This window comes from Narcine bancroftii, chromosome 4 (assembly GCF_036971445.1).
Source record: "Narcine bancroftii isolate sNarBan1 chromosome 4, sNarBan1.hap1, whole genome shotgun sequence".
NCBI classification, from domain to species: Eukaryota; Metazoa; Chordata; class Chondrichthyes; order Torpediniformes; family Narcinidae; genus Narcine; species Narcine bancroftii.
Window position 1 is genome coordinate 16,166,847 of NC_091472.1, and position 24,641 is coordinate 16,191,487.

The 24,641-nt window shown below is 41.1% G+C and overlaps 2 protein-coding genes and 1 long non-coding RNA gene across 5 annotated transcripts in view; 1 reads left to right on the forward strand and 2 right to left on the reverse strand.

Moving 5' to 3' along the window:
- Positions 1 to 12,450: 12,450 nt before the first annotated feature.
- On the reverse strand, positions 12,451 to 15,999 carry LOC138760352 (uncharacterized). The gene is made up of 2 exons (XR_011355555.1): positions 15,309 to 15,999; positions 12,451 to 12,890 (listed from the first exon to the last, which is right to left on the reverse strand). It is a non-coding gene; the product is annotated as an uncharacterized lncRNA (long non-coding RNA).
- Positions 15,862 to 22,774, forward strand: coa6 (cytochrome c oxidase assembly factor 6). Of its 3 annotated transcripts, none has more exons than XM_069930824.1 (3): positions 15,862 to 15,943; positions 17,749 to 17,897; positions 20,641 to 22,774. In XM_069930824.1, the coding sequence occupies exons 2-3, from the start codon at positions 17,754 to 17,756 to the stop codon at positions 20,734 to 20,736; spliced, it is 240 nt and encodes a 79-aa protein (XP_069786925.1). In that variant the 5' UTR covers positions 15,862 to 15,943; positions 17,749 to 17,753; the 3' UTR covers positions 20,737 to 22,774. The 3 variants fall into 3 exon arrangements, with proteins under 3 accessions (XP_069786925.1, XP_069786926.1, XP_069786924.1); XM_069930825.1 differs by having other exon boundaries at positions 15,892 to 15,943; positions 17,702 to 17,897; XM_069930823.1 differs by having other exon boundaries at positions 15,938 to 16,003.
- LOC138760349 (5-hydroxytryptamine receptor 1D) overlaps positions 22,754 to 24,641 on the reverse strand; it is a 74,318-nt gene continuing 72,430 nt past the window's right edge. The window contains exon 4 of the mRNA XM_069930821.1: positions 22,754 to 23,489. Within this exon, the coding sequence (XP_069786922.1) occupies positions 23,334 to 23,489 (156 nt within the window). The 3' untranslated portion in view covers positions 22,754 to 23,333. The remainder of the gene's footprint in view (positions 23,490 to 24,641) is intronic.

Consider the following 24,641-nt stretch of genomic DNA (forward strand, 5'->3'; position numbering starts at 1 on the left):
TCTGAGAGGCATAAATAAAGTGGACAACCTGCACCTTTCTCCCAGGGCAGAAATAGCAAACACCAGAGGACATCTGTACAAAGTGAAGGGGAGTATCAGGGGTAAGTTTTTTTTGTTTTTTTTTTTACAGAGAGTTGTGGTGTCTGGAATGCATTACCAGGTGTGGTGGTGGAGGCTGAAACATTGAAGTTACGTAAGAAACTTTTAGACAGGCACATGGCTGAAAGTAAAATAGAAGGTGATGGGGTAGGAAGGGTTTATGTTTTTTTTTGTAGGAATGTATAGGTTGGCATGAGATTGAGGGCTGTACTGTACTGTAGTGTTCTATGAATGAAAATACCTTGTCATCCAGTCCTGAGCCACGAGGACAAGAACTTTCAGACTTGGTTGCAGTTGGGTGGGCAACGAAGCAGCACCAGTTGCCTCCATTGTTCCGCAGGTTTAGGAGGTGAAACATCAGCCAGAATTAAAGCTCATCCATCTGAGAATATACAGTAACAAAATAGGCCATTTGGCTCAGCAGATCCCCATATGTTCCATTATGTCCTCTCTGTCCTAGTTCATCTCACCCCATCACAGTCGCACCTTGTGTTAGTTTTGGCCTCCTGTGATTATCCAGCTCTTCCATACATGTATCCAACCTAATTTATTTCAACGAAGTCGCATGGTAGCCAGCTCCACATGTAAGCATTTGATGTCATCCAAGTAGCGTTCATCCATACTGCTTCGAAATTGCAGCAGTAAATAGCTTTACTTTTTCACTGATAAAAGCGAATAAACATTTCCATAACTTCACACTTCATAACAATTAGTAAAACAAGCATATTATAAATGATAACAATACTCAACTTCAAGTAAATATAAACAAATTAAAATCATAATAAATGATTAATAATGAGAAACTTTTCTTTGAATTTATTGGGTGCTCACGTCTCTTCATGGTCATTCCAAGAATGAGAAGAGAGCTCCTGGTCCGCTCAGATATTATGACATAACTACAATTAATCCTTAAAGGGAAAGTCATAAAACAACCATAAATCATAAACACAAGGTTTTAACCTCTACATTCCGGCCCCTACTTATTATAATAGACATTAATGACTAATACATAATAATTACTATTACAGAAACAAAAGTAAATATGGTCAGTAACAAATTATGCACATTTTGGGGCATTAAAGTAAGGAGAAATGTTAACTCAATGCTGAACATTTTTAAAAAAATAAAAACACAATGCTGGAGAAACTCAGAGGTCAAACAGTTAATATAGCAAAGATAAAGATACATCACCAATGGTTCAGGCTTAAGCCCTTCATCAAGGTATGAGCAAAATGTAGGTAGATGCCCGACAAAATGGTGGGGAGAAAGGGGGAGAAGCACAGACCCACAGGCAGGAGGTAATAGGTGGATAAGGGAGGGAGGGCACACTAGCAGATAGGGGAAGGTGGGAATGGCTCTATGAATAGAGAGGGAAGGGAGTGGAGAGCTAGAGGAAAGAAGACAGAGGGAATGAGAAAGAGAGGGAGAGAGGGGAGTGGACTAGCAGAAATTGGGGAATCCTGTTTTGTAGAGGATGCCAAGGCAGAGGTGCAGATAAGAGCTAAGTTGATGGGGGTGGAGGGGAAGCAGACATTCGTATTTTATTGCTGATATTTCTTTTCTTTCCCTCCAGAATCACCTGTTAATGTTCACCATTGAGTCTGGAACTTGCATAGATTATTGTTTTTTTTTTAAACTTTATTTAAAATTCTATGACATGAATAAAATAAAAATTACATTTAAAGAAATAATAAAAAATAAGATAATAAAAATTAGAATACTACATCATTAAACTACACAAATTAACCCCCCCCAATAATTATAACACAACATTAATCATCTAATTTAAAATTAGTCCAACCCTCCCCCCAAATAAAGAGTGAAGAATTAATTAACAATGTTGTAAATAAAATAGAAAAAACCCCACTTACAAAAAAAGGATAAAACTTAACAACAAAAAAATTACTAACAACAAAAAAAATATCAATACTAAAATACCCTTAAACATATACTTAAATCAAACATAATACATGTATTTAACAAATGAAATCCACTTTAAAACTAAGTTCAAATATTAAAATCATATATCAACCACATATCTGTTATACAAAACATCATAATTAATAATACATAAATACAGAATTTCCATTAATACCAAGTTTCCTTTATAATTCATCGAAAGAACAAAAACATCCCTTAGAAAAACAATCAGATAAACCTTTTATTCCCTTCCCCTCCCCTTATATAAAAAAAGAAAAAAGAAAAAAGTTCAAACTCTTATAAAATTATCCATATTTTTCATTTATAACATCTTCAAAATTCTCTATCGAAATTAACTTAATTTTATTAAACTCTTCTCCCTCAATGTATTTGTACTTAATTTTCTTCTTTTTCTTCTTATCACCTTTCCCCTCATCTTCCTCTTCATCTAATTCAACATCCTCAATTTTTGACTTATTATCTTCTGTGACATCATCCTCTTAAAAAAGAAAGAAAAAAGGGGAAAAAAAACCCCCAAAAAAAGAGAAAAAAAAGAAGAGAAAAAAACCTCCTAATTCCCTCTCAATTACAATCAGAAAACAAAAAGAGTTAAAAAAAATATTTTAAAAAAATCATAAAAAACCTTCACTTCTTAACCCAAAAATTAAAAAGAAAAAAAAGCAGGTCGGAGGTCACAACTACCTCCTCCTGTTTAAACCGCCCAAAGCGGTAATTCCCCCAAAATATTGGGTGTGAGATAACTCACAGGTAGCTGATGACTTCTGGAAACTAGTGCCCACCCAGTTCCCTCTCCCAACTCCCATTTCATTAAACTATCATCATTATTTAAACTATTTAAACTCTTCTCAAAAAAAAATAAAAGATTTATTTTTTTTAAATCAATGTTACCACTTCGGTCACCATTGCTTCCATTTCTTTTAAAAAACTGGATTTCACCTTGCATCTCTACTCTCTTTGGAGACCTTGAAGGACTACATCGTTTCTGAAACTGCATGATTGGTAGAGACTGAGCAAAGTCCATAACCTCTTTAGGATTGTCAAAGTACTTTGGCTAATTTCCATCCTAAAAAATCTTCAGTACCACAGAATACCTGAATGTTGCCTTATGTCTTTTTTTCCACAACCGTTCTTTCACAGAATTAAATTTGCGTCGTTGAAACATAATTTCTTGACTCAAATCTTGATAGAAGAAAACAGGATTATTCTGAACCATCAAAGGAGATCTATTTTGCTGGGCATTTCTAATAGCCGTACGTAAAATTGTCTCTCTGTCACAATAGTTTAAACAACGGATCAAAACAGATCTTGGATTCTGTCCTGAAAAAGATTTTCTTCTTAAAACTCTATAAGCACGTTCCAATATTAAACCTTCAGGAAATTTATCCTGTCCTAACACTCGTGGAATCCATTCAGTAAAAAATTTTCTTGGATCTGGTCCTTCTATGCCTTCTGGCAAACCAACAATTTTCACGTTGTTCCATCTAGATTGATTCTCCAAATAATCAACCTTTTTTGCTAAATTTTTATTTTGGATCTGCAATGTTTTAATTATTCTATTTTCATCTGGCAGTTGATCCTGTGCATCGACTAAACCTTGATCACACATTTCAAATCTTTCAATGGTTTCAAGCTTAAAAGCTCCATTAATGACTTCCGCCATCACATTAATCTTGGAAATAAACAGGTTCACAAAATTAGCTAAGTGACTCGATACAGAATATATCTTATCTTCAAGATCCTTAACAGACATTTCAACAGAAGTAGATTCAGGAATAATGGGGTCTTGCTGTTCCTTAGAGACCACGGGATCTTCTGTCCCTTCCCTTAATTTAGTATCTTTTCTAGCAGTTTGACTTCGTATAAAAATCCCTCTCAAAGTCCTCCCAGCAATGCCAGGAGATTGAAGATCAGGGTTATCTTTAAGCCAAATCTCTTTAATCATCTTCACTGAATCGATGTCTGGAAAAACCGTTGTAATTGAAGATGCATTTTGCAGCGCCACCACTGTAGCAGTCGAATGACAGCTCTTTAACTCTCCAGCTGGTGGCGCCCCAGCTGATTCAACTGTCAAAGTCTCTGTAACAGCACTCACAGCGGCCGTTGTGTGAAATACTGGCACCCGTCCAGCCCTTTGTTCTGAAAGCTGTTTAGTGCGACCTTCAGAGAGCCTCACCGGCTTAAAACGGAGCTTCAATGCCGAACTCTGTACGTCTTCCTCTGGATCCATTCTACGCTGAGTCCTGGCTTCTTGTAAACAAGTAGGCTCAGACAATTTTGGAAAATGTAGTTTTTTAACAGTCTGTTGATGTTTTCTTTTACCTTTTTTTTTGCATATAAACCATTAGGCACTAATCCAACACCTCTTATTATTTATAAACTTTTAAAAGAAATTTAACGGGCACTTAAAGACAAAACAATAAATCAGAGTCAGGAGAGGTCTGGAAGGCACATCTGTTCCCTACGCCATCTTGCCACGCCCCCTGCATAGATTATTGTTTATTGTCATATACACAAGTACAATATGCAGATTCTCTGACATTCTTACTTCCTGCAGCCAAACAGCTACATAAGTTAGTACAAATGCAAAGGTATAATAATTGAATGCCACTGAACTGGGCTGGTGCCAAGTGGGGGCATTCATGGGTCATTGCCCCCCCATGAGGCATTGTAGCCCCCCAACTGCACCACTAGCATCACTAGTCTCCACGTGATGCAAGCAGAGCATTTGTCTGTTACGTCGGAAGGATGGGGCAAGCGTGACGTCAGTGGCACATGGAGGAGGTTCATGGTAGGCACCACCACCCTGCCCCCCTCCACTGAGCAAGTTTTCGAATGTTAGATTATGGACCCCCCCCCCCCCATTGCAGTTACCCTAATGCCAACCCTGTCACTGATAGAGCACCCAAGGAGGAGAGATGGCAGGACGTGAGGACAAGAGCCAGAGAAGGTGTGATTTCATCAGATGGAAAACATAGAACATTACAGCACAGCACAGGCCCTTCATCCCTCAATGTTGTGCCAACTTATATATTCCTACCAAAGGAAAACTGAATCCTTCCTACCCCATAATCCTCTATTTGTCTTTCATCCATGTGCCTGTCTAAGAGTCTCTTGAATGCCCTTATTGTTCCGGCCTCCACCACCACCCCTGGCAATACATTCTAGGCACACATAACTCTCTGTGTAAAAAAAAAACAAAAATCTTAACCTTAATGTCTTCCTTCCCTAAACCATCCTCCCTTCACTTTGTACAAATGTCCTCTCGTGTTTGCTACTCCCACCCTGAGAAGAAAGGTGCTGGCTGTCTGCCTTATCCATGCCTCTCAGAATCTTCCCGACCTCTAAGGAGTCACTTCTCATCTTTCTTTGTTCCAAAGACAAAATATCTAGCTCTGCTCATATTGCTTCATAAGGCATATTTTGCAATCCAATGACATCCTGTTAAATCTTGCACCCTCTCCATAGCTTCCACATCCTTCCTGTAATGAGGTGACCAGAACTGAACACAACATTCTAAGTGCAGTTTCACCAGAGATTTATTGAGCTGCAACATCACTTCACGACTCCTGAACTCAATCCCCCATCTAATGAAGCCCAGCATACTATAAGCATTCTTAATTGTCCTATCAACCTATACAGCAACCTTGAGAGATCCATGGATTTGGATCCCAAGGTCCCTTTGTTCTTCCATGCTGCTGGGAGTGGAAAGCTGCCCCCATTAATAAATCCCCATCATAAATGGTTTCTTGCAAGGCAAAAGATTGAGATATTATGAAAGGATATGGTACCATATTTGGGCAGTACCATTGCCTTCACCACCAGCTTTCAGGATTGTACATGTGAATTACAATAGCCTGGCTTTTGATGGCAAGTCAACCATCCCTACCAGAATTACCCATCTGTGAATTTGCAACATTACCAAGGGCCTCAGGAATGACAGCTTTTAAGATTCTTGGTGGCCTGTGCCCACCATGGTGGACCTGTCTAAAGCTGTCCAGGACAGAAGCTTTGGAATTCCCTCCATCTCTGATCTTTTGTATGAAGCCTGTCTCTCTATTTATCCTTCTTAATGGTTTAGTGTCAATTTTTACACTATTGCAATCCTGTGATGTTTTAATAAATGTTACACACATTCAAACCATTGCCATTTTACTTTGGCATCTGCTCCTTTTAAGCAAGTTAATTCTGACATAGTTTTTAAAAATGGTGTTCCTCCGCTATTTCTGCAGAGGGGTTTGACCTTGTCATTAGTTTAAATGTGGCCTTGGTCATGAAAGCTAATCTTGATTGATGGCTGCAAAAATGGTGATGCATGAAAGAGAAAGCGACCTTGTATTCCCCGCCACTTTGGATAATATGTTTCTGATCTCCTTCATTCCCTGACATTAAACAAACAGATCTTTTCAAGGTGCAATGCGATCTATTTCAGATCCTTCACCCAAGAATTATTGTCACTCATATTGAAATATTGAGGTCACCTGACAATTAAGATTCAGGTTTATGCTTTGTAAAGCATGTGGGATTGCAACACTTCAATGTACTTTGTTTACAGAAAGATATCAATACCTTCCATATCAGGTTAGAATGCTGCGTATTTTGGCCTCGTAGTCAGAATCAGAATCAGGATTCATCTTCATGAACAAGTCATGAAATACGGTGTTTTGCGGCCGCGTCATAGTGAAAACGCACATATTATAACCATCTTACATTACTATAAAAGTAAAACAATAATAATGCACGAAAAGTAAGGCAGCGTCTTTGGTTCACTGATTATTCAGGAATCTGATGGCAGCGGGAATGAAGTTGTCCTTGTGCCGCTGAGTGCTCGTCTTTAGGCTCCTGTACCTTTTTCCCCGATGGAGGCAGAGTGAAGAGGGCATGACCTGGGTGGTAGAGGGTCTTTGAGGATAGAGGCTGTTTTCTTAAGACACTGCCTCATGTAGATGGCCTTGATGAAGTGAAGTCTGGCACCTGCGATGTTGCAGGCTGAATTTACAACCCTCTGGAGTTTATTCTGTTTTTTGGAATATTTTATTTAACCATGTAATTATGTAAATTGTAAAAACAGTATTTAAAGTTAAAAACAATAATTACATTTTATTTAAACCCCTCCCCTAAGCTCCCCTATATCCCTCCCACTATAGAATATATAATACAATACAGAAATTATATGATGTAAATAACTAATAATACACAAAATAAAAATTGAAATAAGAAAATAAAGTATTGTTCCGGATTGCACTGAGGAAAGGTTGGTATCTTAGTGTTTCTATATTTGTCACTTTTAGGGAAGAAGATTTATAGGAGGCTGGAAGAACATTTCTTACAGATTTATTCCTAACCTTTCATATATGGACTTCAAATCTGCACAAAAAATGAATATTATTTCTTAAATTATGTTATTTTCTCCAAAGGAATACAACTCTGTTTCTCTGAATGCCATCTTTCCATACCTAAATACACATCCGATTTCCAGGTACCTGCAATACACTTTCTTGCCACTGCTAAAGCAATTTTAACAAATTTAACTTAGTGAATTAATAAATTTAATTTGGGTCTAGTTCCTTCAATGTTCCCCAATAAAAATAAATCTGGATTTTGTGGGAAAACAGTACCAGTAATTTGCTCTAAAAAATTTTACCAAATCCTTCCAGAAAGTTCTAACTTTAGAAAATTTCCAAGTAGAATGTTTAAAAAAAAGTAACAATTTCATCACCACATCCAAAACATTTATCTGATAGATCCAATTTCATTTTATGCAATTTTTGAGGAGTGCTTGTGCATGAATCACAAAAAGTTAGGTTGCAGGTGCAGCAGGTTATTAAGAAGGCAAATGGAATGTTGGCCTTCATCGCTAGAGGAATTGAATTCAGGAGTTGGCAGGTAATGTTGCATCTGTATAAGGTACTGGTGAGACCGCACCTGGAGTACTGTGTCCAGTTCTGGTCTCCATATTTGAGGAAGGATATACTGGCTTTGGAGACGGTCCAGAGGAGGTTTACTAGGTTGATCCCTGGGATGATGAAAGATTAAATCGTCTAGGATTGTATTCGCTCGAGTTCAGAAGAATGAGAGGAGATCTTATAGAAACATATAGGATTATGAAGGGTATGGATAGGATAGATGTAGGAAAGTTTTTTGAGCTGGCTGGGGAAACTAAAACGAGAGGACACAGTCTCAAGATTCGGGGGAGTAGATTTAGGACAGAGATGAGGAAAAATAGTTTTTCCCAGAGAGTAGTGAGTGTTTGGAATTCTCTAACCAGGGAAGTGGTTGAGGTTGCCTCATTAAACATATTTAAAATTCAGTTAGATAAATTTTGACATGATAGAGGAATTAGGGGATATGGGGAGAAGGCAGGTAGGTGGAGTTAGGTCATAAATTAGATCAGCCATGATCGTATTGAATGGCGGAGCAGGCTCAATGGGCCATTTTTGGCCTACTCCTGTTCCTACTTCCTATGTTCCTATGTTAAATATAATTTATGTAGGTAATTAAATTGAACTAATCTAAATCTAACATTTATAATATTGGTTGTACAGTTGTGACAAAGTTCTTCCCATATTTTCTCAGCTATCACAAAATTCAAATCAACCTCCCATTTCTGACTTGTTTTGTGAACTCTTTTTAATGATGCCTGCTTGTAATAAATGATACATTACAGAAATAAATTTCTTAGTACATTAGGGCCTCCAGCTCACTGCATTCTGGTAATAACATAGATGCACCTAATTTTTCCTGATCAACTGTAGGTAGCAAAAAAGTGTATTTCTGTGAAATTCCATCTTTCTTTCTTTTCTTTGGCTTGGCTTCGCAGACGAAGATTTATGGAGGGGGTAAAAAGTCCACGTCAGCTGCAGGCTCATTTGTGGCTGACAAGTCCGATGCGGGACAGGCAGACACGGTTGCAGCGGCTTCAGGGGAAAATTGGTTGGTTGGGGTTGGGTGTTGGGTTTTTCCTCCTTTGCCTTTTGTCAGTGAGGTGGGCTCTGCGGTCTTCTTCAAAGGAGGTTGCTGCCCGCCAAACTGTGAGGCGCCTAGATGCACGGTTTGAGGCGATATCAACCCACTGGCGGTGGTCAATGTGGCAGGCACCAAGAGATTTCTTTAGGCAGTCCTTGTACCTTTTCTTTGGTGCACCTCTGTCACTGTGGCCAGTGGAGAGCTCGCCATATAACACGATCTTGGGAAGGCGATGGTCCTCCATTCTGGAGACATGACCCACCCAGCGCAGCTGGATCTTCAGCAGCGTGGACTCGATGCTGTCGACCTCTGCCATCTCGAGTACTTCGACGTTAGGGATGAAAGCGCTCCAATGGATGTTGAGGATGGAGTGGAGACAACTCTTGGACCCATCCCCTGAAACCCTCTGGGATCAGTTGAAGACTACCATACTGCAATCCACTGAAGAGGTACTGGGCTTCTCCTCCAGGAAAAACAAGGACTGGTTCGGTGAAATTCCATACGCTTTTCTTAATTGTTGAAATGACATCAATTTGCCTTGTTCAAAACAATCCTCTATAGTTTTGATATCATTTTGGAACCAAATATGCATGAATTGATTGTCTTTAGTAAAAGGTATACTGTAGCGACGGCTACTCTGCTTAATGAATAACTCCACAACCAAACAGGTTGAGCTCAGTGAGCCAAACTGCCTGGCTGTTCTTATTTTCCCAACCCAGACCTGGCTGAGAATCACGCCGTGGGTCTGGACGTCACGTGGGCCACAGAGCGCGGGCTTCTAAGCCTGGTGCCGAGTTCGGGAAGAATCCCCCAACGGCGCCATTTTGGCCGGCTGGCCCGCCGCGTGTGTGACATGTTCGCCTGCCTAATGGTGTGCCGCCACAATACGATTATTTTGAAATTAAGGTGTTTTAGGTGAAATGCTACCTTTTGATCCAATTTTATTATTCAACTTGTTCCAAATATTAATCATATGTTTAACGAAGGGTGCGTCCCTCAGACCAGTTATTAATTTTGAATCCCATTCATAAATAAATTCTTCTGCTAAATTCTCTCCATTTTTATCCACTTCTATTTTAACCCAAGCCAGTTTTCTTGATCTCTCAAATAAGAAGATTAAAAATCTCAATTAGGCCACTTGGTAATAATTCTTAAAATGGGGAGGTTGTAAACCTCCCAATTCATAATTTTTCTAAAGAAACCCTAGAGATGTTCCCTTTACAAAGACATTTTCTAATATGTTTATATATTTCTTGAAAAAGTTTTTGTGGTAACAATATTGGCAAGGTTTGAAAAAGGTACTGTATCTGTGGAAAAATATTCATCTTGATACAATTTACTCCATCGGCAAGGTGACCTATTTTTTACAATCCTCTCCAATTTTTTAAAGCAATGGTAGGTAGTTCAATTTATACAAATTATTTAAATCATTATCTATCAGTATACCCAAATATTTAATTGCCTCTTTTTGCCATTTAAGTTGAGTATTCCTTTGGCAGAGAGTGTAATCACCTTGAGTAATAGGCATGACTTCACTTTTGTCCCAATTTACCTTATAACCTGAGATCTTACCATATTCTTCCAAGTTTAAATGCAATTTACATAAAGGGGTCTCCGGCTTAGTCAGGTCAATCAAGACATCAGCAAATAAACATACTTTGTGGTTCTCTTGACTTCTGTCCTAATAGTCTCAGCCAATGGCTAAAATAAATAAAACTGGAGATAAGGGACAACCTTGTCAACTGGACCTCTCCAGAAAAAAAGGATGAGACATTTGTCCATTAGTTACCCCTTTTGCTTTAGGATTATTTTTAATGCCCTTATCCATTTATTATTATCTTTTAAAAACTTTATTTGTTCATTCAAAATACAGATAATAAGTAACGTATATAACAATAAACAAAGCATGAATGTTATATATATATATAAATATATAAAAAAAAGAAAAAAAAAGGAATACCCCCTTTCAGCCAACTCTCCTAAGGAGAGACATCAAGAAAAAAAATAAAGAAAAGTGAAACATACATATTAAGATCTAATCCATGTAAATCAAAATGTAAATATTCTGAGTATAACAACCACTTATTAATAAAAAAATTATAATTATCATGTGAAACATATGTAATTTTTTCATTATTAAACAATATTTCATCTCATTATGCCATCTATTAATATCAATCATATTCGTATCTTTCCACGTACTAGCAATACATTTTTTTCGCTACGGATAGCGCTAAATGTACAAAAGCACGTTGAAATTTATCTAATCCCAGACCTTTCAGAGGTTGCAAACTACCCAATAAAAATACTGTCGGATCTAAAGGTATTTTAACCTTATACAGGTATTCCAGAAAAAATTGTACTTTCTTCCAAAAAGATTGTATATATATACACATGACCAAACCGCATGAAAAAAAGTTCCAACAGCATTACCACATCTAAAACACAAATCTGATTCCTGAAAATCATATTTTTTCAATTTTTCAGGTGTTAAATATAATTGATGTAAAAATTATAATTAATCATTGCATAACGTGCATTTATCAGTCTAGTTACACCATCATAACAAATATCTGACCAATTATCCTCAGAAAAAATAAAACCAATTTCCACTTCCCATTTACTTTTAAATTTATCCCAACCCTTTTTATCCATACCATCCTGCAATATTTGATACATAAATGAAATATAACCCTTCTCTGGTACCTTCATAAGGAAAGTCTCAAATTTAGTCATTTCAGGTAAAATCATATCTCTACCAAACACATGTTTTACCAAAGATCAAACTTAATAATAAAGAAACAAAGAATTCTTATCAATACCATAAATGTCTCTCATCTGATCAAAAGATAAAAATTTACCTTCTTTAAAACAATCTCCCAAATTTTTCACACCTTTAAATCTCCAATGTAATAAACTTCGATTATGTATTGAAAAAGAAATACGTTGATTATTATACAACGGAGTCAAGACCGACAATTCACCACTAGAACCTATCATTTTCTTTTTCTTTGTCCATAACTTCATTAAATGTTTTAGTATAGGCACATTATGTTGCTGTAAGAAATTTACATTCCATCTAAACAAAAATTGATGTATTTCAAATTCAAAAATATTTGCCATCTCAATTTTGGCCTAACTAGGGGGCCATTCCAAATCCATCAATGAACTAATAAATTTAAGTTGGGCCGCTTCATAATAATTTTGAAAATGTGGTAAACGTAGTCCCCCAGTTCATATTTCCAAGTTAATTTATTCAAAGCTACTCTTGAAAATTTACCTCTCCATAAAAACTCCCTAACCATTTTATTCAAATCTCGAAAAAAAATATTATCAAGTAAATACGGAATAGATTGAAATAAATATTGTATACGTGGAAAAATATTCATCTTAATTGTATTTATTCTACCCAATAAATTAATAGGTAAATCTTTCCATTTAATCAAATCAGTTTTAATTTTTTTTATTAACGGAACATAATTTAATTTATATCTTTTCTTTGGCTTGGCTTCGCGGACGAAGATTTATGGAGGGGTAATGTCCACGTCAGCTGCAGGCTCGTTTGTGGCTGACAAGTCCGATGCGGGACAGGCAGACATGGTTGCAGCGGTTGCAGGGGAAAATTGGTTGGTTGGGGTTGGATTTTTCCTCCTTTGTCTTTTGTCAGTGAGGTGGGCTCTGCGGTCTTCTTCAAAGGAGGTTGCTGCCCGCCAAACTGTGAGGCGCCAAGATGCACAGTTTGAGGTGATATCAGCCCACTGCCGATGGTCAATGTGGCAGGCACCAAGAGCTTTCTTTAGGTAGTCCTTGTACCTCTTCTTTGGTGCACCTCTGTCTCAGTGGCCAGTGGAGAGCTCGCCATATAACACGATCTTGGGAAGGCGATGCTGTCAGTATTAATATGCAATTAAACATGCTAAATTCAATAAAAGTTAATTTAATGTTTCTCCAACTTGCTACGTGATTCAGTAAATTTGAACTTATATTTGGGTACAGCTTGAAGTTGTCTATCATAATCCCCAATTTTCTTTCAAGAAAGACACCTTTTGAAAATTTTGTTGTCCAATGTTAGGGCCCAGGTCCAATGCATTGATTATTATCCTTTACTTCCCATGGATGTTTGTTGACCTGTTGAGTTACTCCAGCAGTTTTGTGTACTGTACTCAAGCCCAGTGACTGCAGACTTTCTTATTTAACCCCACTATCGAGAACATCTACATGGAACACTGCCATCAGGGAGCAGGAGCAATCATCAAGGATTCACAGCACCCAGCAAACGCTGCCATCAGGAAAGAGGTTTAGGTGCCACAAGACTCGCACCACCAGGTTCAGGAACAGCTCCTACCCCTTCACCATCAGACTCCTGAACAACAAACTCAATCAGGGACCCATTTAAGGACTCTTACTTGTGCACTTCATTGATTTTAAATTCTCTCTGTATTTCAGAGTTTATTTACATTCATTATCTGTTTAAAGTTCTTTATTTGTTTACTTGTATACGCTATGTAGTTTATTTTTCCACTGCTCATAAGTGGTAATTCTACCTGGTCCGCATAAAAAAATCTCAGGGTTTTATGTGATGTCATGTATGTACTATGACAATAAATCTGAAATCTGAATTAACCACCGTAGTAAAACACAAAAGACTGTAAACACCAAGACTGAAGTGAAAACACAATACTGGAGAAACTCAGCAGGTCAAACAGCGTCCTTTATATAGCAATGATAACGGTGCCAACATTTCAGGACCAAGTCCTTTATCAAGGTAAGTGATTACTGAGCTCTCCATGAACATTTCAATAAAATTTCCTTTACAGGATGGTTTAAAAATATAACTTTTACTTAGTCCTATTGTAACATTCTTCACAATCTTCTTCTTTGGCAACCTTATTCTTTTTATAAATCTCCAGGAAGTCTTTCACCTTGTTCTTGTCTTTAAAAATCCTGAATGCTGATTGTGGGGTGTTGGCAAAGGTGCTAGCTAATAGATTGGGACAATATCTACCAAAATTAATACATACAGATCAGGTGGGATTTGTGAAAGGAAGACATTCTTCAAATAGACTAGGTTGACTATTTAATACCTATGGCAAAATCAAAGTTGATTCCAAGTGTAACAGTCTCCTTAGATGTGGAAAAAGCATTCGACCATTTTGAATGGTCTTTTTTATTTAAAACATTGAACAAATTTGAATATAGTTAGAAAATTTATAAATTGGATTAAAAACTCTGTATCATGAACCACAAGCTAAAATCATAACTAATAATCAGATGTCAGCAGATTTTTCCTTGAGTAGATCGAGTAGACAGGGGTGTCCTCTGTCTCCAGTGCTTTTTATCCTAGCGATTGAACCACTGGCGGAGATTATAAGAAGAGTTCTAGATATTAAGGGCATCAAAGTTGGACAGGAAAAACATAAAATTAGCTTATTTGCTGATGTTGTGCTATTATATATGTCTGAATCCTTGGTAAAATTACAAACAATGTTAGAAAATTATGGAAGAGTATCAGAGGATTTAGGCACCTGGATTTTAAGAAGTATTATTTATCAACACAAGAAAGATTTTTTTATCATTCTTCTTTGAAGGAGACAGAACCCCTTCTTGGATCTGAATGGGAATGGGTTCAATAAAGAAGGGGACAGTTGGGGAGGGGTGGTGGGTCACATGATGGAGTAGTGGCTGGTTAAGGAAAAACCAGCCCTCTTCAGAGAAAGTTAAAAAAAAAGATAGAAAAACAAAACTGAGAAGTAAAATATTAAAAAGTTGCAAAAGAAACAGTATAAGAAGAAATTGAAGATGGCTCAGAAGAAAGAAAAGTCTACAAAGGAAAGAAGTGAAGAAATCACTGGAAAAAAAAAGGCCTTACCGGAGTTCGTGAGCAGGGAACTCTCCCAAAGAAGTTGGCCCAAGCTGCAGTCAGTCAGTGGGCAGCTCAGGGGCAGCATCCCACAGGGGCGACTTGGATGCTGGCTTATGAAGCCAGAAGAAATGCTAGCACGCGTGTGCAAGGAGTTGCACATGCGTGGTACGCACACTACAGAAGATGCTGAATGGAATGGACACTGACAGCAGGATGCTGATACTATATGGGAGAAGCTGTGGGGAAGGGAATGATGGAAGCAGGCTCAATCGGAGGGTTAGTGGCGATGAGCAGGAGGTTTGAGCTAGTGGAGTTGTTCTAGTGAACCGGTGCGGACTCGAAAGGCCGACATGGCCTGTTTCTGCTCCGTAAATGGTTATATGGTTATAACCTTCATACAAATTAAGGCCCCTGTAAGACCGCATTTAACCGCTTCACTTACCTGTGTGAACACGACAAAATCGGGAAGGGGGGGGGGGGGGTCCTTTTACCCTCCAAGGCAGGCAGTATCAGAGGCGACACATTTCACATTGGCTCCTGTGTAAAAGGCTCAACCGCCTTCCAGGGACGACGACGCTGTAATGCGACAGGTCCCACCTCCTTTTGCGTGGGATGCCGGGTTCTTAGGTGAAAGGTTTTCTTGGTTCAGTGTGAACACTCCGATCCGACCCGGCTTCAAACATGGGTCGTTGACACGGTTATGAGGTATTAGACCTGGATAAAGGGCTCAAGCCCAAAACATTGGTTATGTATCATTATCTTTGCTACATCACGTACAGAGTATCCCCAGCATCTTTCCCTTCGATCTATCTCACCCAGTGTGTCCTCAAACATTATTGAAGTTTGAGAGGAGTGACCTGATCCACACAACCTGCCTCACCTGAGCTTCCTCCCTCGTGCCATGCACAAAGATGGCGGCGCCCACGTGGCTCTCAAGGAGAACCGGAACTGCCGCGTGAGTTACGTAAATGCATTCCCACCAGCGCGCTCGGTCGCTCGCCGCAAGTTCCGGAGGCGCTTGGCCCGCCTCCGCCGCCATTTTGGGACAGCCGCTGACCGAGGAGCGCAGGGCGGAAGGTCGGGAAGACAGAACTTTCTCTGTTTCGCTGATGAGTTCTGGGTCTTTGGGGGAGCTCAGTATGAACCCCGTACCGATGTTGGGGGCGGGGCGGGGCGGGGGGGGGGAGGGAGGGTTGTATGGAGATGGGCAGCCTCATGCACCCCGGAGTGGCAGATGTGCCGCTGGTTAAGTGTCCGGCATCACTGGGATGGGGAGGTCCAGAGAGGTTCGGGGGGAAGGGGGGTGGGGTGGGGGGTGGGGGGAGGGGGGAGGGGGGAGGGGGGTGGGGGGAGGGGGGGAGGGTGAGGGAGGGTGGGGGGGTGGGGGGAGGGGGGAGGGGGGAGGGGGGTGGGGGGGAGGGTGAGGGAGGGTGGGGGGGTGGGGGGAGGGGGAGGGGGGGGAGGGGTGGGGGGAGGGGGAGGGGGGGGAGGGGTGGGGGGAGGGAGGGGGGGGAGGGGTGGGGGGAGGGAGGGTGGGGGGGTGGGGGGAGGGTGGGGGGGTGGGGGGAGGGTGGGGGGTGGGGGGAGGGGGGGGGGGTGGGGGGAGGGGGGGGGGTGGGGGGAGGGAGGGGGGGGTTGGGGGATGGTATTCTGAATGATGGAAGATAGTTGATGACTGGAACTGGAATGTACTCTCTTTTGAGGATAAAACTAGATCCAAGACAAGAATTAGATGACTTGCTATAGTTTCTTCTCTTCCCCCCCCCTGCTCCCCTATCTTTGTGAGCCCACCAGTCTTAACAAGCTCTTGGACCTGGCGAAGCAACCTTGTGTCTCCCTGTCTTCGCCACACTGCTGGCCGAGATGAATGGATGGGACTGGTGACCCTTCCTCCTTGGTCAGGTCTTTAGGATTGTGGATGGCCTGCGCTCTTCAGGCTTCCTTCCACTCGGGTTCTGAGATGCCCACTGAGGCCAATGTGGGGGGCTGCAGATCCCTCCCAGGCAGGGCGGTGGAAGAGGTGGGCAGGTGGTCTCAGTTTATGAGATGGTGTCTTCCCTCCTCTATTTTGTGCAAGTTCTCGAGATTGTTAATGCCTTTCAAATGCTCCTCCTCTCCTGGAACATCTACGAGACGAGAGATTCTCTGGAGTCTCGAGTCGCTGCACATCTTCAAGGAAGTTTTAAGCAGAATCTTGTTGTCTGACCACCCAGTAATCTCCTCCCATGTCAAGCTCACAAGTGGGAGTTTCAAGAGTCTTGCGTGGGTCATGTGAGCAACTGAGTGTAACCATGACAAAAAAAAGTATGTTGGAAGAACAGACTTGGAACATGTTGAAAGCTTCTGTTTGTTCCCCCCCCACCCCACTTTCTCAATAGCTTTGGCTCCTCACCCCTTTCCTCCAGTTCTGCATTCACAGAGCCACCCACCCCTTCCCCTTATCAATTCTCACCTTTTCTCCCCTGTCCTCCTATCCATGTCCAAGCCTGTGCTCCTCCTCCTCTCCCAGCCTTTTCATTCAGGTTGGCCTGCATTTTGCTCATACCTTGAAGAAGGGCTCAGGCCAGAAATATTATCTTTACATCCTAATGGATGCTGCAAGACCTGCTGAGTTCCTCCAGCAATTCTGTGTTTTTAACTGCAATCACAGCATCTGCAGAGTTTTGTGCTTCACTCTGTCTGTGCATTAAGCAGCATCTGTGAAGGCAAAGGGTGTATATTAACATCTCAGACTGTGTAGCTCCCTTGATAGTTGTGAGGGAGGAGGGGAAGAGATGTGTTACACCTCTATGATCTTATGTAGGAAAACTAACGGGTCTCTGTCCATTCTTTTAGACTCTTGCTGAGACAGCCTTTATTGAATATAAATTATAATTTCCCAGGCAAAATGACTGCTCCAACGGCAACGGAGAGAAAGGTGTGTTGGGGAGCAAGGGACAAATACTGGCAGTGCCTGGATGAGACCAATGAAGATTTTTCACTGTGTCAGAAATTCAGAACGTTGTTTGAAGGCAGCTGCCCACCGCAGTGGGTGAGTATAAAAACCACTGGGAAAGAAAAGGAAGGTTATATGACCCACCTTTGTACATCCACCCCGACAACCTCACAGTCTCTTCACTCCAACATTTCTACATCTTCGCTGCCAGCAGTCTGCTGCAAAGGCTATTCTGGACATTGGGGTCTTACTGGGGGATGAATATCAAATCAAAACACTGTGGGCTGGAATGCCTTCCCGAATTCCCGCCATCTTTCTTCCCTCATGGTCCTTTATGATGTTTGCTTGATCATCTGACCTTGTGTGACCTTATCTACATTTGGCCCCTGAATCCTGTGCCACTGTTCAATGAGATCAGAGTTGATCCCAATGACCTTGTCCATTTTATCACCCTTGTCTCCAATGTGTTTAAAAATCTATTTCAGCCATATGAATATGAGAAAAATAGAATTATGGATGTGAGAGTGAAAAATTAGATTGTTGTGGAGTCAGCCAACATTGTGGGCTGAAAGGCCTGTACTGTGTGCCATGTTTATGAATTTATGAATTTACTCAATGATTCAATTTCCCCAGCGTTCTATAGCAAGTCACTCCACCCTTTGAGAGACAGATTTCTTCCCATCTTATTCATTTTTTTCTGAGACAATATCCTTTAGTCCTGGTAACTCCCATGAAGGGAAACATTCTCCCACCATTTACTCTACCTCCTCATGAATGTTCCAGTAAGTCCAGCCTCTTCACCCTTCTAAGACAAAGCCAGCTTCACCCTAAAGAACTTGCTCTGAAGTGCTTCAAACGCAAAAACTTTTCTTTAAATAAGCTGTTACCAGCAGCCATTCACAGCACTTGGGGGGGGGGGGGGGGGGTGGATGGACTGAAATCACAAAATATTTATTTTTATATAGTTTGTAGGAGAGAAGTATGGAAGAAAATGACTGTTTCACAGGGAAGGGGGGCCATAAACTTTGAGCGGAGTCCAAGGGGGTCATTGCCAAAAAAAAGGCTGATCATATCCTTCATAATTTTGTACACCTCTCTCAAATCGCCCCTCATTCTTCTTCGCTGCAGAGAATAAAGTCCTAACCTGTTTAACCTTTCCCTATAACTCATTTCCTCAAGTCCTGGCAACATCCTAGTAAATCTTCCCTGCACTCTTTCCATTTTACTAATATCCTCCATCAGCCAGCTCCCCACCATGACTACCAGCCCCCCCCACATCTTCATCGGGCACACAAAACTCAAAACGGTCAACCAGTTTACCTATCTCGGCTGCACCATTTCATCAGATGCAAGGATCGACAATGAGATAGACAACAGACTCGCCAAGGCAAATAGCGCCTTTGGAAGACTACACAAAAGAGTCTGGAAAAACAACCAACTGAAAAACCTCACAAAGATAAGCGTATACAGAGCCGTTGTCATACCCACACTCCTGTTCGGCTCCGAATCATGGGTCCTCTACCGGCACCACCTACGGCTCCTAGAACGCTTCCACCAGCGTTGTCTCCGCTCCATCCTCAACATCCATTGGAGCGCTTACACCCCTAACGTCGAAGTACTCGAGATGGCAGAGGTCGACAGCATCGAGTCCACGCTGCTGAAGATCCAGCTGCGCTGGATGGGTCACGTCTCCAGAATGGAGGACCATCGCCTTCCCAAGATCGTATTATATGGCGAGCTCTCCACTGGCCACCGTGACAGAGGTGCACCAAAGAAAAGGTACAAGGACTGCCTAAAGAAATCTCTTGGTGCCTGCCACATTGACCACCGCCAGTGGGCTGATAACGCCTCAAACCGTGCATCTTGGCGCCTCACAGTTTGGCGGGCAGCAACCTCCTTTGAAGAAGATCGCAGAGCCCACCTCACTGACAAAAGGCAAAGGAGGAAAAACCCAACACCCAACCCCAACCAACCAATTTTCCCTTGCAACCGCTGCAATCGTGTCTGCCTGTCCCGCATCGGACTTGTCAGCCACAAACGAGCCTGCAGCTGACGTGGACTTTTTTACCCCCTCCATAAATCTTCGTCCGCGAAGCCAAGCCAAAGAAAGAATATCCTTCCTGTAGTTTGATGAGTACTGCACTCTAATACTCCAAATTTGGCCTCACCAATGTCTTATACAATGTTACTATAATATCCCAACTTCTATACTCAATACTTTGATGTACAAAGGTTAATATGCCTATCATTACAACCCCTCCCAGCTTCTTCCCTGCCCCCGTCCCCTTTCTTCTCCCTTGATATCATCCCTTTATTGGTCTTGATAAAGGGACCTGACCTATAAAGTTGACTGACCGTTTCTATCCATTTCTATCCTGTTGAGTGCCTCCAGTAGCTCATTGTTTCGTGCCAAAAAAAAATTGAGTGGAAAGAAACAAAAAAGTTGGTAATATTTTAGAAGGAGTCACTTTGTCAGAATTGCCTGCAATATTTTCTGTTTTATTTCTAGATTTTCCATTTTCTCCATTGAATATTTGCAGGTGCATGTTGTAATTTTACAACCTCCTGGCACAAGCAGATTATAGGTCTGCTGTAATCGTTTTGCTCATACCTTGATGAAGGGCTCTAACCCGAAACATTGGTTATGTATCTTTATGAAGTACACTGTTGGACCTGAGTTCCACCAGCATTGTGTTTTTTCTCACTACTGGGTTAGAGGGTTGACTTCCCCATAATAAATTCCATGCCCATTAAATGCAGGCCTTTGTTGTGACAGCTACCTCTACATCTTCCTTATTGTCATTGAATGATTTGTAACTGACTGCCCTTCACTCACCAGATCAAATATTTTGACAAAAGAAGAGACTATCTGAAATACAAAGCCAAAATGCAAAGCGGAGGATATCAGTCGCAGGAGAGCACCAGCAAGCTATAACCACCAGCCCTGGTGGCTATCAGTTGGTTGCTGCCAAGCAATCGGAATTGGCAGCTGAACTCACATCTGGAAGTTCTTTGAGGTTGGGGTTGAAGGAGTTGACTTATGATCTTTGACTTTGATAATGACGCTCCATTTTAGAAATGCACGTGGAGGAGTTTTGACCTTTTAAGAAACTCTCGTCATATGTACCTGCGCTTTGGAGAAGGATGGTTGTGTGTTACTGTTGGTATTTACAGCAAGGTCGTAACTCTTCAACTGGATCTAGTCTTGGATCTAGTTTCGCTGCAGGTGGAGATCAAAATAGACTGAGGTCCAAGAAATTCACCAGTTTGCTGCAATGGAGATGCTGAAAGGGACGGGCAGCATCTGTGAAGGCAGAGATAGTTAATGTTCTTGGTTCGATGCCATTTCAGATTTTCAGTCTCCATAACCCTTTGCTTTTGTACCTCTGCATCATAGAGAGAAAGATATTTTGAGCATTTACTACAGGAAAACCACACTGCAATGAAGATTTTTCTTCCTGAACACTTTTGTGTGTATTTAATGGATTTTGGGCTGCAGATCATGGAAATCACCTTTAAAATTTTCCTATCACTTTGTTTTTTTAGAGGTCACATAATTTTGAGATTTTTCTGTCATATATATTGTCTACTTCAAGTGTGTAAAACCATGCAACTTGTCATTGAAAATTAATTATCTGCATTTGCTCTTGGACGTCTTCCCTGCTGATCTTGGTGCGGTCAGTAAAGAACATGATGAAAGGTTTCACCAGGACATTGCGACCACGAAAAAGCCGTATCACAGGAACTGGAATCCATCAGTGCTGGGCAAATATTAAAAGAGGCATCAGATACTGAGTTCAGATGAAAATGAGTGGCAAAACATTTTTAGGTTATTTAAACTAACAAAATGTGTCGAGCATCATTTTGCGATTAAACATGATTAATTTACTGTGTGCCAATTTCCTACCAATACAGAAAATCTGAAATTACCTTTGTGTTCAGCTTCAAGTTGTCTATCATAATCCCCAATTTCTTTTTCAGGACACAAATCTTTTGAAATAATTGGTTGTCCGGATGCAGATGGGATGTTTCCACTGATGGGAAAATCCAGAACCCGGGGCCATGGTTTGAGGATAATAGGCAAACCATTTAGGACCGAGATGAGGAGGAATTTCTATACCCAGAGGGTGGTGAATCTGTGGAATTCATTGCCACAGAGGGCAGTAGAGGCAGGTTCATTAAATCTATTTAAGAGGGAATTAGATCTATTTCTTCAGTATAAGGGTATTAAAGATTACGGAGAGAAGGCGGGGACGGGATACTGAACTTTAAGATCAGCCATGATCTCGTTGAATGGCAGAGCAGGCTCGAAGGGTCGAATGACCTACTCCTGCTCCTATCTTCTATGTTTCTATGTTATTGCTCCTGTTCGATTTAACACTGTGAAGCAAGGAAAATTGCAGGACATTATAATGCTGTCTGATTCACTCATTTAATTCATATCTAAATTCCAGTGGTTGAGCTGTGACCATCCTGGGGTTATGCACTTGAGATGTGGACCAAGTTTGCAAGGGTTGTACCTTCGGCTAGCCATTTTGTAATTTGCCCACTCGCCACATTGAATTTACTGGGCTAAATTTTTTTTAAATTCAGCCTTTTGACTTGCTTTTTTTTAAATTCCCCAAATCCTAGTCACATTGTTACTATCAGTATTTTACAAATCATACTCCACACAGATTAAATTTTGTTTAAAATAGAGCAGTGCGAATGAATTGTCAATGGTAGGTGCCCCACACCATGAGAACTACGCTCCCTCTACTGGTGAGCCAGTATAATGTAAACTCGGTATCTCCAACATTTGTAGCTAAACCATTTATTAATTTTAAATGGATATTATTTCTTCTTTAGCACTGTATTGTTTGAAAACAAACCTGAACCTGAAGATTGTAACACTTTTGAGAAGCTCAATATCACAGGTTATCACTTCAAATAGATGACTGTAAATAGTAAATAAAATGTACAGCTGGTGCACACATATGGAAAAATGCATATTTATAAACATTTAACGTGTTTAACTTCATAAGTCATTTCTACATCCCCAGCAAATGGTGGTGGTGAAGAGAGTTGTGGGGCTCAAGGGCAGATTTTTAAAATATTTTCAATTTATTGTCATTATAATAAAACAGTGCCATATTACATGAATTTGCTTCTGCCTGCTGTAAGGGCAGACAGATTTGCCATTGGCAGAAATTGCCCGAAGCGCCTCTTACAGTCAGAGAAAGAGAAACAAAAGAGAATCCCCCCCCCAGAGTCATCCAGTGTCTGTAGATTTGCTTCCAGTGCTTCCACACCCACACACTGTCCAGTCCAAACCATTGGCAACCCAAGCTCCAGATCTGAATTCCTGACATGGCACCTCCTCGTATCTCAGTTCAGATACCTGGTACCCCTTTATCCAGTTTCGAACCACTCTCCAGCACACCACAGCCCGGCGCGAGTCTCCCGACAGCAGTCTCCGGGTGCCCACGGCCTTGCAGGTTCCTTGCCTCGAGTTGCCAACGGCTCGCTGCATGCATTGGTCTTTGAGCCCCCTCACTGGTCCGCTGCTGTCACCATCCCCATGGGTTGTCTCTCTTTCCCCTTCTCAGATGGGGGGGGGAATGGTCTCCCTGTTTTCTGGTGCCCTGCACCAGTCCTCCACTCCTCGTGGCTGCTGCCGATCGGTTGTTGCCATCTTGGGTGCAGACCCTGCAGTTGTGGGATTGCAAATAAAACGACTGTCAGCTCCTGTAACAGGCCATTCGAAGCCTGTGCGGAGCTGACAGCAGTTGACAGGCCGGTTGGACTCTGCGGGAGCGCTGCATCTCCGCTCCTTGCTCCCCGCGGGTCCATACCACCACTGCCATTACAGTGGCTCCGGCAGTACCGCCATTGTAAACATATGGTATCTCTAAATATATGAATAAATCATTGATGCACAAAATAATCCCTTTGGAAGAACAGAACCACAATTTTTCTGCAGAATCTTGAAAAACTTGTGAGAGAACTAAACCATAGCCATGATACAAGTTGTACTCTACTTTTATAGAGATCTAAAAATACCACTGCATAATTAAACTGAAATGTGTTTGCCTGTGCTGTACTGAAAGACTGTCAACAATGACCATATGTTGAGTGCTTATGTTTATGTTGTCCTTGAAACAATTTCTACAAGAACATTTTTACCATTTTAATGGGGTGTGTGTATGTATAAGGGTCACAAGTGCACAGTGGTCATAGGGAATGGTTTAAACACCCCTGGACTTCAGCCTCCGTGAGAATAGCGGTGCAGAGAGCTTCCACTGCAATGCATCTGATGTAGTTCAGTTGATTCACTGGTTTACTGGTAGAATTATGAGCAAAACCATACTTCCACATCTTACTTATTGCGTGAAAAAGATCCGAATAGTCACTTCATTGGATCAATTGCTGGATGAATTCTTTTAACATTATCTAAGAAAATTTAGTAGCCATGTATAAATAAATGTTGTTTTGTTCTCGGTGTTGATCTGGATTGATACTTCAGTATTTTCTTTTCAAATCTAAGGGGGAGTACTAACCTTAATTATGACCCCGATTTGCTTGTTTAAACAGAGCATTAACATGGTTCAGATGTCAAGTACCATAGTTGCTTCCACTATTCTAAATACTGAAAGTACATCCTAATTCACCCCTTAAATGCAACCATGGCATAACACTAGAACATAAGAAATAAGACCATGAGTAGGCCATCTGGCCCATCGAGCCAACTCTGCCATTCAGTGAGATCATGGCTGATCTCCACCTACCTGTCATTGGCCCATTTCCTTTGGAGTTATGAAACCGTGCACATAACGAGTCCATTAGGTACGATTAAAACTG